This window comes from Arachis duranensis, chromosome 7 (assembly GCF_000817695.3).
Source record: "Arachis duranensis cultivar V14167 chromosome 7, aradu.V14167.gnm2.J7QH, whole genome shotgun sequence".
In the NCBI taxonomy this organism is placed as follows: domain Eukaryota; kingdom Viridiplantae; phylum Streptophyta; class Magnoliopsida; order Fabales; family Fabaceae; genus Arachis; species Arachis duranensis.
Window position 1 is genome coordinate 17,480,633 of NC_029778.3, and position 14,321 is coordinate 17,494,953.

The following is a 14,321-nucleotide window of genomic DNA, read 5'->3' on the forward strand; positions in this document are numbered from 1 at the left end:
ATTTTTTTGTGGAGAAAAATCCCACTTTAGGTAAGAATTTACTTGCTGTAATTTTGTTCTAGTTGATGCCAGCTTGCTTATTCCAAGTTCATAATAAGAATTCTCGTTTCAGTCAACTTTCCTGTTAAGAACCTGGAGTTGAAGGACTACATTCCCTTGCCAACGCCGAAAGAAAATGAGAAATTGCGATCCATATATGGTTAATTGCCAATGTCGTCCATGATGGCAAACCTGGTGAAGGTTTCTACAGGGTATTTGTTCAACGCAAATCAGAAGAACTATGGTAAGTTTTGTTTCTTGGCTAGAGACAGAACATTCATCAGTCTATTTATCCTTTAGAACTCAAATTCATCAATCTGAATTTCTGTTTCAATACTAGGAATTAATATCTTAATTTTATTTCTTTTCTTTCCTTTAAAAAAATAAAATAGGTACGAGATGCAGGATTTGCACGTCTCAGAAACACTTCCTCATTTGGTTGCACTTTAAGAAGCTTATATGCAGATATATGAGCAGCAACAGCAATAGCAATAAAATCGACTCGAGTCCTGTTTTGCAAGCACCATAATCTGAAACTTGATTTTACCCGAATAGAGATGTAGAGGTGTACGTGCTGGGGTTGGGATGAGTTGAATCCGGCATTATTTTTTTACTGGGTCATTTTGTAGAAATCAAATCAAAATCACTGAAAATAATTGGATATAAGAGTTGACCTCATATTAGACAATGCATTATGTAAGAATTCGGATATTATATTACTTATGTAGTAATGAAATTTTAAACAAAGAAAAAGTTTTTCGCCAGCATTTTAATTTCTTTAGTTTTGTAATTCAATAACACACTTTTAGCCTAATATTTTAAAATATAATTGGATAATTGTTGGTCAAAAATAATAAATTATGCTAGTCTTTTAACATTTTTTTTCTATAAAATACTATTTCAACAACAAAAATAGTGTCAGCAAGCAGGCAAAATTCACTTGAAATTTGCAAATATGGCAAGTTTTCTAGCCGGTATTAATTAGCATTTACATGCTAAATTAATTTTACATCAACCAATTTGAGTTGGTCTAATAGTTAATTCACTAGTCCATTTAAGTAAGGAGTAAATGGACAATAGTACATATGAAAGAGTTTGGCATGGACAAAATCCTATATCAAAGTTCATAAATATAAAAGTATATCCGAAATATTGATTTTGAAAGACAAAAGTACACCTTAAGTTTTACAAATTCACTAACGGCAAATAACATTTCGGGTGCACTTTGATATTTATAATCTTTTTATATATATTTTTGTTCGTCGCCGTCGTTGTGCCTCTCGCCGGATACTCTGCATCGTGTGCTCACAAGTTGCCTCCCGCCTCTCTCCTCCGTCTATGCTGTATGCTCGGCCGCTAGCATCTCGTCGAGCCTCTGCCGGTGAGTGCTAGAACTATGCTTGCCGGTGAGTGCTAGAACTATGCTTGCCGGTGAGTGCTAGAACTATGCTTGCCGGTGAGTGCTAGAACTATGCTTGCCGGTGAGTGCTAGAACTATGCTTCCTGAAGCCATGCAGCGTATCGTTGTCTTCTGTCATCACAACACCCAACGTCTGGTGTGCTCCATTTTTCGCGTCTTGTTACTCTTCCTGTGCTTCATGGGGAGTGCTCGCGTCTCGCCGTGCTGGGCCTCTGTCCCTCCTTTGCCTCTCTTCCGTGGTTGTTGCTACCTGAACTGCTGCTCATTGTCCATCTTTTACTTCTACAACATCATGTGAGCATTTTAATTTTTTTTTTATAGTTTTTCCATGTTGATTCATTGATGTTATTGCTGTGAATTTTATTGTTGATTGGTTTATGAGTTGATTAGAAATAAATATGACAGTGGTTGAATTGATTTTTGAATTGATTTATGAATATGAATATGGAGGAGTTTTGCTGATTATGAATATGGTTTAATTAATATTTTAAAAACCGGTTCGGATTGGTAAAATGTTAAAACCGTCAATTTTAAAAACCGCGTTGAACCGTTAAACTTACCAGAAACCGGTCGGTCGAATCAAACCATAATCCGGCCGGTTTTTTGAATTAGGAAGCAAACTGCGTCGTTTAGAAACTTCACTACTCCAAACCAACCCTAACCAAACTCTAGACTCCAGAACGCGCTCTCTGCCTCTCGCACTCAGTCCAGAGCTCCTCCCATCGAGCTCCTGTTCCTCCCTCGCTTCGTTGCAGCCACCGCCTGCTACCGCCGCCGTCGGAACTTCCAACTTCGAACAGCCACTGCCTGCTTCCTCACTTACCCTCCATCGCGCAGCAGCCATCGCAACCTTCCTTCCCCTCCATCGTGCAGCCACCGTGCGAACGTGGAAGCCTCCGTCGCGCAGCCACGGTCCCGCCGGCGCCAGCTCTGTTCCACCGTAGCCACTGTCCCGTTGGAAAGCCCGTTCGAAGGTACTCCTTGTCTCGGTGTTTCCCTCTTGCGTGCTCTGTTCAAGGCTTCTAGCTTCTAGGTAATTTTTTTTCAACTATAATTGAATAATTTTTTATAATTATTGTTAGTTATCTGTTCAAGCCCGTTCGATGGTTACTGTGAAGTTTTGTGAAGTGTGAACTGTGAACCGTGATTTCTTTATTTTTCTGTGAACTGAACTGTGAACTGTGAACTTTGTTGAATAATTGTTGAATAATTATGAATAATTATTGTTAGTTAAGTTGTGAACTTTGTTGTTGTTACTTGTTACTGGGTTGAAGAAAGTACTTCGAAAAATTGAGGGAAAAAAGTTTTTTCTGCACCAAACCCTCTCCTAAATTCTTTTTTTTTTAATGCTCTGTTCAGAAATTATTGAATGATTATTGAATGTTTTGTGTTTTTGTTGAATGATTATTTGATTCTTGATTAGCACTGGATGCTCTGCTGTGTTTGTGTACTATTTCTATGCTGTGTTTGTGATTTTTTTGGGTAATTCAACAGGTTAAAAATAAAGTTGCTGTTTAATAATATTTTCTTCAATTGTAGATTTCGGTAATTCAATAGGAAGCAGATATAAAAAGCAGAGCTTCAAGTCTGTGCGAGTTGCTGTCCATGTCCTGGTAAATCGATTGCAAGTTTATGTTATTTCCTTTAGTTTTAATGTTGGATTTTGAAACTAACCCTAATTTCTTGCTTCTCACGAATCAAAAATAAAAAATCAAAGAAATAGAAAAGAAGCAGGTATTATCAATTAAATTCAATTCTGAGTATTATTGGCTGGACAATTATGAGAACATTATTACTGTTTGTGAGCTGAAAACTTTAGATTTAATTGATTTTTGTCTGGTAATTATTGGTTGGACAATTATGGTGTTTAGGGTTTTTAATTTGTTCTGTTTGAAATATGAAGGATGAGCTTAAGGAGAAGCTTGCTAGAATCTATGATGTTAAGGACGCCGACATTGCGTTCGTGTTCAAGTTACACACCCATTTTGGAGGGGGCAAATCCACTTGTTTTGGTTTTGATTTATGGCACTGTTGAGAATGCTAAGAAGTATTAGCCTAAGTACTGACTTATTAGGGTAAGATAACTCCATTTTTTGTTCTTCTGAGGTGGTTTTTGTTCATGAGTGTAATTGCTATGGAATGAGAAACACTTTCATCCAATTAGAATGTATGTCTTTCAGTCTTTGTAAATTGTAAGACCGGTAAGTTAGTGCTTACTAATATTAATTGTTATTGAATGGGCTCTATGTATAACAATATAGTACTCCTTCAATTCTTGTCAGCACTGTTTTTAACATAATGATAATATTTGTATTTTATTAGGTGATATTGATGCTGATTTATATCAAAGTAGTGATAGTAGTAGTTTTTATGCTGCATCTTTTGATTTTTCTGCACAAGTAAAAAATCAATTTATGATGATTGATGATTTTATGTTGGCATTTCATATTTGGAGTTTATACTTTTTCTAAGACCTTAAGATTTTAGTTGGTGACATTTCATGCATTTTTTAAATTTAGATGATATTTTAAAGTTTATATTACTATAATTATATTTTAAAGTGTTTATTTATAATTTATTTATTATTTTATTATAAAACGATTTTTTCGGTTGGACCACAATTGAACCGGTTAGACCAGTAAATCAGTAAATTAGTGACTAGATCGGTTTATGATTGGTTCGGTTTTCAAAACCTTGGGTTTAATTGTTGAATATGCAGTGGTTTTATTAATTGTTGAATTGGTTTATGAATTGGTTTCATTGATTATGAATTTGGTTGATTGTTGATCATTGTTTCTGTAATGATGCTGGTTTGTTTTGCTATTGGTTACTTAGTTGATTGAATTCTTTTCTTCTATGGGATTTTAAGATGGTTTCATCAGAAACACCATCATCCCAAGAACATCACATGAAGATAGATACCTAGATTTCGAAATTACTCCATGGACATAATTTATGGTTTGTTTTTCTTATTGTATTAAATTAAGATACTATTGTAGTAGTATCGAGTACCAACTAAGTGACTATTGTTCAAATGTTATTGAGATACTGTGACTATTGTTCTAAAATTTGCAGCTGATTTTAGAGGGATGTAATTCAAAATCCCAGCAATCAACAATGTTGTTTAGGTGTCATCATGAGCGGTGAGGCCCAGTGCAAAAAGACGATACCACAGTCGCATGGCGCATATTCCATCTTCGATTCCTCTCTCTATTTCATCCAAAGCTTCCATTAATTGTGAATCGCACCAACCAATCCTTTTCAAATTCAAAAATATAGGTACCTGCACTTCTTCATAATTGAATCAAAGTTCCTTTTGTATTCTTCATGTTGTGAAAAACATTGCCTTCCTGCACCTTATGGCACTGAGCTTGAATCCATTGCGAAAGGGTTTACAATATAGATTCTTGAGCTATTTCTATGATTATTCATTATCTTGTGTTGATCTGAATCTGTGCTCTTCATCATTGCCTGCAAAAAGTTCTGTTTCTGGTTCTGGGGCTCAAGGTGGTAAACGTGAAAATCATAGTTTTAGGTTTCCAGGGCAATTGCGTGTTACTACCGATGATAATGGTCAGAACTTCAATTTTGATAGTATTGATACACTGAGTGATGATAAAGAGGAAAAAGATGGTGATGGAAAAGGTTCTAGTGATGGTGATGATGAGGGTCTTGAGTTTATGACCTCCTCTAATAGCAATGATAATTATGCTTATGGAGAGAGTATTGGCAGAGTTGAAATTGATGAACATGAAATCAGGCATCCTTTGGTTAAGGAAGTTTGTAGGTTGATTACATATAGGTCAGCTTGGAACCCTACACTTGAAGGATATTTGAGGTACTTGTTGAGAAAATTGAAGCCCCCACATGTTTGTGCTGTCTTACGCTCTCAAGAAGATGAACGAATTGCTTTGAATTTCTTCTATTGGGCTGATCGGCAGTGGCGCTACAAACACGATGCTATTGTCTACTATACATTGTTAGATGTGCTTAGCAAGACTAAATTGTGCCAGGGTGCTAAGCGGATTCTTAAGCTTATGTTGCGTCGTGGAATCAAATGTTCCTCTAAAGCTTTTGGCTATGTGATGGTGTCTTATAGTCGAGCAGGCATGTTGAGGCATGCCATGCAAGTTTTGACCGTGATGCAGAAAGCTGGAATTGAACTTAATTTATCTATATGTAACATTGCTATCTATGTTTTAGTTAAGGGCAGCAAATTGGAGAAGGCACTGAGAATCTTGAATCGAATGGAGCTGGTTGGAATCAAACCTAATGTTGTCACTTATAATTGCTTGATCAAGGGTTACTGTGATCTGAATCGGGTTGAAGATGCATTGGAGCTTATTGTGGAAATGGCATCCAAGGGATGTCCCCCTGACAAGGTTAGTTATTATACTGTGATGGTTTTCCTCTGCAAGGAGAAAAAAATTGAAGAAGTGAAGCTGTTGATGGAGAAAATGGTGGTGAATAGTGAATTAATTCCAGATCAGGTTACATATGATACACTTATTCACACGCTATCCAAGCATGGACATGCAGATGATGCTTTGGCTTACTTAAGAGAAGCAGAAGACAAGGGCTTCCACATTGATAAGGTTGGGTATAGTGCAGTAGTTAACTCCTTTAGTAAGAAAGGCAAAATAGACGAGACAAAGAGTTTAGTGAACGAGATGTACTCGAAGGGTTGTATTCCTGATGTTGTGACATATACTGCTATTATTGATGGATTTTGTCGCATGGGAAAGATAGATGAAGCGAAAAAGATGCTGCAGCAGATGTACAAACATGGGTGCAAGCCAAATACCGTTTCATACACAGCTTTGTTAAATGGCCTGTGCCACAATGGGAAATCGTTAGAGGCAAGAGAGATGCTGAATGTAAGTGAGGAGCATTGGTGGATGCCAAATGCCATAAGTCACAGTGTTGTGATGCATGGTTTTCGTAGGGAAGGAAACTTGTCCGCAGCTTGTGATTTGGTTAGGAAAATGGTTGGAAAGGGATTTTTTCCAACTCCAGTTGAAATTAACCTGCTAATACAGTCTCTGTGTCAAAATCAGGAAGTAGTTAAAGCTAAAAGATTTTTAGATGAATGCCTGAATAAGGGTTGTGCCATCAATGTCGTAAACTTTACTACTGTAATTCACGGTTTTTGTCAGATTGGTGACTTGGAAGCTGCTCTATCAGTGCTAGAAGACATGTACTTAATCAACAAACATCCTGATGTTGTCACATTTACAATATTGTTTGATGCATTGGGGAGGATAGGTAGATTGGACGAGGCTGCTGAGTTAATAACGAAGATGCTGTGCAAAGGTTTGGATCCTACTCCGGTAACATATAGGACAGTCATTCACCATTATTGTAAATGGGAGCAAGTGGATGATATGTTGAAACTATTGGAAAAAATGCTTGTTAGGAAGCCATTAAGAACATTATACAATCAAGTAATTGAAAAGCTTTGTGCTTTTGGGAAACCCGAGGAGGCTGAGAAACTTCTGGGAAAGGTTTTGAGAACAGCATCAAACCTTGATGCTAATACATGCCATGTTCTCATTGAAAGCTATCTGACTAAAGGGCTTCCTCTATCAGCAAATCGAGTGGCTTCTAGAATGTTCAGTCGTAATTTGATTCCTGATTTGAAGTTGTGTCAGAAAGTGAGCAAGAAACTAATGTCGGATGGAAAGTTGGTTGAGGCTGATAACCTTATGTTGCAACTTGTCGAGCGTGGAATACAACAAAATGAGATGAATTTGTGATGTTAGCTACTACTCCAAACTTAAAGGTTGTGCCCATGGTGCTATGTTGTGGTAAAGCCATTCTTTGTTCTATGGAAAATGATTCTGATTTTTGAGAAAGCAAAATTTATTTATGTAATCTTAAATATGGTTTAGATAATTGTCTTTTTTATGTTTGGCACATGTATTTCTTTTTGGTGGTGATGATGATAGGCATATTATTTTCATGCTAGTGTTGTGCTTATATTTTCAGTTTGATAACAAGAAAAAAAGAATTTAAGAGTAGAGTATGCATCTTCTTCTAAATATTGTTTACATGATATATTTTTATCTTACAAGTTGTGCATGAAAATAATTCTAACATTGTGTTTCTGGTTGACAATCACATGCTTCTTTCCAAACATAGTCTTCCCAATCATTTGGAAGAGAACTTAGCACATTGACTATTCTAAGTCATAAGATGAGATGTGTTGTATTCAAACCTCAATGACGTTGTAAAAAGGGATGGGATTAAAATAAAACAAACAGATTTAATCATGAATGGATTGAAGTTTAAGGAAAAGAGTAGCAGGTCTAGAATAAGAGTGTGATTTGATGTGAAGAAGAAATAAAATTGAGATATCAGTATATTAAGATATATAGCACTTGTTTTTGTTGGCCAAGAGCCTTTGATTGCATCCAAGACCTCCTCATGACTTGATATGACTATGGGATCTACTTGTCTTTGTGGTTAATATACAAGTATGATACACTGCTTTTCCTCATAGGGGTGATATGAAATAAGACAGTAATTCACACATGAGAAGTACATGCTATTAGGTTGATGGTTATCATGAGATACGTTTTCTATTCATTTAATGAATGAGTTAATAGTCAAATTAATTTCTGAAAGATGAGATATTTTTTAAATTTGTCCCTAAAATATTTTGCAATTAAATTGGTTTTTTAAAGATTATGAATTAATTATATTTGATGATTAGATATATTTATGAAAATTTATTTAGTATCTTTTTTCTAATTATATAAACTATATTCGCAATGACCCAACAACTAAATTGATAGTTTTCATAAACAGATTTGGTCAGTATCCAATTGAACATGTTAGGTATTATGTATATTATCATTTAATATTCTACGTCATTAATTATTAGACAAAAATTATTAATGAAGTCACTCAAGGACAAATATGATTATTTCGTAATTTTTGAAAAACTAATTTGATTAAAAAATTTTAAAGACGAAATTAAAAAATATCTTATACTTCAAAAACTAATTTGATTATTAACTCTTTAATCAATATGAGCTCATGTATTCTCTTTTCTATCTAGAATACATTTTTTTTTTCAATAGGCATTTTCTTTAGGGGTTTTGATGAGACATGTTATGTTTTTGGACAAGAGATGAGATTTTTGAATCTTGATGATATTTTGTTTTTCTTATTAGCTTACCCAATTTGACTTTAAGCCGATCATTATTTTATTAAAAAATATCTCTCATCAATATATACTTCTAATCATAATAATAATCAATATCAAATTTAACGAACTACATATATGCAAATCAGCAAATGGAATAAAAGTAATAAACTAATAATATTCAGATGCAATATTGACAACTTGATAGTAATTTTCGTTAGTTTAAATATATAAACAAATGACATAAGCACTTTGGATCCGATACTAGGTGATTGTCTCCTCAAGCTTATGTAAACAAGAGAGGAGATATTATAATAATATCAGCTCTTCTATAGCATTCAGTATACAAGACAACAGTCTTATTTATAGCTATGCTAAGATTGTGATACATCATATATGCTGCCGTGATGAAATATAAATCAAAAGAAATGCAACCTCACGGGAAAATCTCACGAGCTTGTCATGTTTTAATTTTTTTTAACCTAAGCATCACAACCCGCAAGGTCATATGAGATTTTTAGCATCTGAGTATCCATATCCATGAATGTACTCAAGCTTATAAACCAAGTCAATTACTACAATGCTTCATAATATCTAAATTAAAATGAAAATGAGAGAAAATTGACATGCAAATATTGGAATCCTAGGCAAAAATAGAAGTTTATCCAAAAACAAGATAAAAGAGAAACATTTTTTTCTTAATTATTCAGATTACTATAGCCTCCTACAAACCTTGGCCAATCCAGGTGACTCCAAGAGTATGTTACGTTTATCGTAAATAACAAAGCAAGCCTCATCCTTCTCTATTTAAATTTCATCAAAAACACACTAGGATGAACAAGAGATTTCTCATCAACTCAAATTAAGACCCCCACCTGAATATTCCACTTCCTGTAGATAAGCAGAAGCAAGGTTATAATAGGCACACAGAACAAAGAATACTGAATACATAGAATAGCATCACAACGATGAACATGGTGCAACTAAATCACAAAAGATTGGAATCAGGAGAGTATCAATCATCATAGATCTATTTTCAACATCAATAATCACATTTTAAATTGAAAAAATATCAATATCCAGTTTTACAAAGTGAACTTAAAAGAGCATGTAGAACCTCATAGAATCTGTTTCGTTTCATCTTTTGTTTTTTTAAATCCAATCTACAGTTTTTGTATATTGATGATGCTAATATCGACACCACAGAAAGACTTGGAAGCATAACTTAGTTAATCCTGATAACAGTTTCAGCCTATAAAAGGAAAACTGACTTAATTTGTAGAATCAAGAAGCATGTGAGAAGAGAAGAGAGGAGAAGAATGAAGGAACTAGCAAATTTATAATTTAACAAAATTCATTACCAGCACTCTAACAAACACAATAGAATGGGTCCAAGGAAATGAATCAGTTTCTATAATTAAACCTTGAACAGAGAAAAGATAGCATGCCTATCTTTTTAGGCTATCGTTTTAAGATGGCTCAACACATAACCTAGACCAAAATAGAAAATATTATGGAAATGTAATGAGAAGAAAAAAAAAAAAAAAGAGAATTATCATCAATTCCAGAAGAAAATGACTTCTAATAAAGGCTTTTACATTAGGCCATGACTGGTTAAGTTTGAGGAAAGACCAGAAAAGGGAAAATAAAACAACAAAATATCAAATCACCAGAGATAGGGAACAGGATCTATAGGGTCAAATATTCAGCAAACGCATTTCCAACTACAACTCAGTCTACTAGTTTCAGATATAAATTACTATGGCCTTCAGTTGGTTAAATTTATTCCTTGCAAACATTTCCATCATCAAATGATATGATGAATAGATAATCCTTTAAGCGAAAACAATATGCACATTTACTGGCTTACTGCTAATAATTAGCAACATGCATAAGAATTAGGAAAGTGAAACAAAAGGATACAGTACACAAACAGAACAATGCATTATAAAAATGATACTGATATACCCTATCATGGCTGGAGCAAATTATCAATCCACATAAGAGAAGGAGGGGAATAATAGACATAATGGAATTCTAATACAATGCTCTAATCAGAGTCAGTAGTTACAAAAGTTTTCTGTTATTGTAGTTAGATAGGCATCACGTACAACCATGGTTTTAAATTGCAGCTGACGACCACAATTGCAGGTGCAACATTACTGTAGCAATACTCTCCACATCTGCGTTGCAGCGGTTTTTCCCGCAATTTTTGGCATCACGGTGCAACTGCAACCAGAGTCACAGCTAAAAGCATGCACTAAACTAACACATGCTTTACATCATACAGGATTCAATTCAAGGATCTGAATCTTACTCTTGCCAACGCTTTGCAAGGCGCTGATAGGCTGCCAAAGAGCTGAGAAGGTGATAGCAATGCTGAACAGGTGCACTGTACTTCCAGCCAACCACATCATAAACCCCATCATTAGCTAGTTCTTGAAAGGGGCTTGTGCTACTTCCCAAGCTTTCTGTCATGTTCCCCAAAATGTAAAACTTTCTTTTAAAAAGGATCTATAACTTCCACGCACTATCAAATTCTTAAACAGTAATTCAATCGTAAACTACTTCCACAGTTAGAATATGCAATACTATTTCAAAGTGAATGTTGATCCAGATCCAATAGCATAGTATAAGCAACAGTTAAAGTAAATAAGTTCTTAGCAACCAGATTATTACCCAAAATTGAAAACTAAAATGTTAAAAAGAGGCGAACCTGTGCTTTCCAGTTTGATTCAGCATCCTTCTTCTGGCGACTGAGGGTTGAATCGTCCTACGAAATTTAACTCTTTTTTTTTTTTTTTCAGAAAATTGCGTTCTTAATTTTTAAAATTAATGTCAACAAAAAAAGAGTACCTGATCAATGGAAGCACGAGAGAAAGCGGGAGGATCAGGAACGTCGCGAGAGGAAGGAGAGGTTGAATTGTCGGAGAAGTCAACGGCCCATCTTCGAGCGTTGGATCCCATGACTCCCTTTCCTTTATCCATTCGATGATTCACTGATTCAGTGGTTTTAGTAAAGAAGAGAATGGAGGACCTTTCTCGATGATTGATTAGGGCTTCCAACCCAAACTTCAATCTTCAATTACTGAAGGCTACTCCTTACTCCTAATCATAAGTACTAATTCTTATTATTATTTCCATTATACTAATTCTGGGAAGAGGTATACTTTAAATTTGAAAATATAATAAAATAATAAGATAAAAAAATTACTATTAAATTTTTAATTTTTATTATATATCAATCTCATTATGTTAACTTAAAACTAATTAAATATTTGCTTTTTATTTTACAAAATAAACTCTCATTCACTATTGAAAATATGAATCCAACCTGAGCAGGAGGTAAGGATGAGACCCAGTCTGATTTGTGCGTAGGGAGAAGCCCCAATGCATTGAGCTGTAAGTATGAAACATTCACACACATATGATATTTGGATAATTGGACAATGTCAGTTTGATTATTTTACTTCAAAAAATTTGGTTAATGATCATGTTTATTAAATATTTAAAATTATTAAAATTTTAGCTATTGTAAATTTAAAAATTATAAATTTATTAAAATATTTTTAAAATTATATATAATTTTAATATTTAGTAGTTTAATCATTTTTTCAGAAAAAAAAAATGGCGAGGTACCTACCAATTTGCTACTAGACAGAGAAGGATAAAAAATTGGAATCGCCTCATTAGGCTGGACAAGTTAGTCCATTGTTTTCCCTTATTCATCAACTTAACATTTTTCATTCCAAATTTCTTGATCAATTTTTTTGTATATATTTTTTTTGGTGCACATAGATATTTTGAGGAATTTATTTATTTTGCAACCCAATTTGTCAAAAAAATGTCAAATTCTCCCATCATTCTCATATAGAATTCACTAGACATTAACTTTGTAAAATCTATATTTAAAGACTCATTCCTTAAACCAAAAACAATGTCATTAATATATATTAGAACAATAACAAATTGATCATTAGAACTTTTAATAAATAGAGTTGTGTTTATGGTTCTGTTTTGAAAATTATTTTTCAAAACAAAAGAGTTAAGTTTTTATACCAAATTTTAAAATTTTTCATAAACCATAAACAACTTTAGCAATTTTAAAAACATAGTAAAAAAAAATTTTGTTTTCAAAACTAGAAGGTTGAATCACGTATACTTCCGATTCCTATCTATTAAAACATTAAGAAAAACACACTTTATGTCTATTTGGTATAGCTTAAATACTTGAAACACAATATAAGCAAGGAGCAACTTTATTGCCTTCATTTGAGCAATTGGATTAAATGATTCATCAAAGTCTAATCCTTCCTCTTGATCATATCCTTGTGCAACAAGCGAACCTTGCTTTATTTCTCACAATCTTATCATCTTTTCCAAATTTGTTTTTAGATACCCATTTGGTTCTAGTGACAATCTTGCTATTTGAATCATGAACAAAAGTCCAGACCTTATTCTTTTTGAATATCTTTAGCTCACCTTTCATAACTTTAACTTAAGATGGATTTTCAAGAACCTTTTTAAAGATTTTTTCAATAATAAAATAAAAAATCTGTATTTTCTCAAACATGATTTTTGGACTTTAATTCTCAAAATACAATTTTTTTTTGCATTTAAACAAGTTCGCCAGACCCCAACGAACTCTATAAAAATTGGCAAGTTCGCCTAACTCCCGAAGAACTCTATAAATTTTATAGAGTTTGCCTAACCGCGGCGAACTCCAGTCAAATTTTTTGAAACACGTACTTTTAATCCATATCATTGTCTAGAAAATAGTATATAGATCTACAAACAGTATACATGAGTACACAAAAATACACAGACAACAAGCATGGCTTCTTCAAGAATTTTTTAAATTATAAATTTAAAAAATAAGCCATATTTAACAATGGAAACTATTGTTATCGTCTCTAAAATTACATAGGTACAATGAAATAAGCCATATTTAACAAAAAAAAATTAATTATAAATTAAAAAATCAATCATATTTAACAATGGCAACCATTATTATCGTCTCTAAAAATACATAGACACACTAGAATAAGCCATATTTAACCAAAAAAATTTTAATTATAAATTAAAAAAATAATTATTTCCCAAAAATAATCCATTTCAAATATATCAGATTGAAAAGTTAACAATGATAATCATTATCATCGTTTCTAGAGTACATAGGCTGTATTTGGTTCATATATGGGTTGAGACATAGACACAAGAACATAAATATTAAAGACATAGACACAATAATACACAAAATTTTTTTTTGTTCGGCAACTACACATAAGACATGACATTAAATTACAAATGTCAATATTATCCTTATAAAAAAACACCACTATCACCATTTTTTTCCTGTCATCACTACCATTTCACTGCTGCAATTTATAACTATTAGACTAATTAAATAATTCAATAAAATAACATAATACAAGATCATAATGTGTATTAATCTAATATCACTTTACATCTTAAAAAAAACAAGACAAGAGTTCAAATAAATCAAATTTCCTTTTTTTAACAAACAAATTCCAAATAAATTGATAACAATCTCCAACAAGAAAAAGGAAGAAAGACAAGTTGCTAAACTAGCTGCATGTACAATGGAAACATCAATTCATGCTAGTATAGACATCAATGCACGATAGTATGTAGAGGAGGCTGCAGTGATTTTTGTTGCAGAGGCAACAATGGCAGAGAAGGGCGAAAAAG

At 33.4% G+C, this 14,321-nt stretch overlaps 1 protein-coding gene, 3 long non-coding RNA genes and 1 pseudogene across 4 annotated transcripts; 3 read left to right on the forward strand and 2 right to left on the reverse strand.

Annotated features, from left to right (window-relative positions):
• LOC107458098 (uncharacterized) lies at positions 1-790 on the forward strand. The gene is made up of 3 exons (XR_001585962.2): positions 1-30; positions 113-283; positions 432-790. It is a non-coding gene; the product is annotated as an uncharacterized LOC107458098 (long non-coding RNA).
• A 1,330-nt stretch (positions 791-2,120) lies between these two features.
• LOC107458106 (uncharacterized) lies at positions 2,121-4,705 on the forward strand. Its single transcript, XR_008001514.1, has 4 exons — positions 2,121-2,492; positions 2,999-3,072; positions 3,363-3,534; positions 4,535-4,705. It is a non-coding gene; the product is annotated as an uncharacterized LOC107458106 (long non-coding RNA).
• Positions 4,706-4,743: 38 nt separating this feature from the next.
• LOC127739595 (pentatricopeptide repeat-containing protein At1g09900-like) lies at positions 4,744-7,479 on the forward strand. The gene has a single exon (XM_052252265.1). The coding sequence runs from the start codon at positions 4,819-4,821 to the stop codon at positions 7,213-7,215; it is 2,397 nt and encodes a 798-aa protein (XP_052108225.1). The 5' UTR covers positions 4,744-4,818; the 3' UTR covers positions 7,216-7,479.
• Positions 7,480-8,802: 1,323 nt separating this feature from the next.
• LOC127740613 (uncharacterized) lies at positions 8,803-10,920 on the reverse strand. The gene is made up of 2 exons (XR_008001250.1): positions 10,721-10,920; positions 8,803-9,500 (listed from the first exon to the last, which is right to left on the reverse strand). It is a non-coding gene; the product is annotated as an uncharacterized LOC127740613 (long non-coding RNA).
• A 1-nt stretch (position 10,921) lies between these two features.
• On the reverse strand, positions 10,922-11,731 carry LOC107458108 (uncharacterized; annotated as a pseudogene).
• Between the last annotated feature and the right edge of the window lie 2,590 nt (positions 11,732-14,321).

Excerpts from the sequence above, each read along its gene's own strand:
- LOC127739595 (XM_052252265.1), top strand. The coding sequence starts at position 4,819 with ATGGCACTGAGCTTGAATCCATTGCGAAAGGGTTTACAATATAGATTC.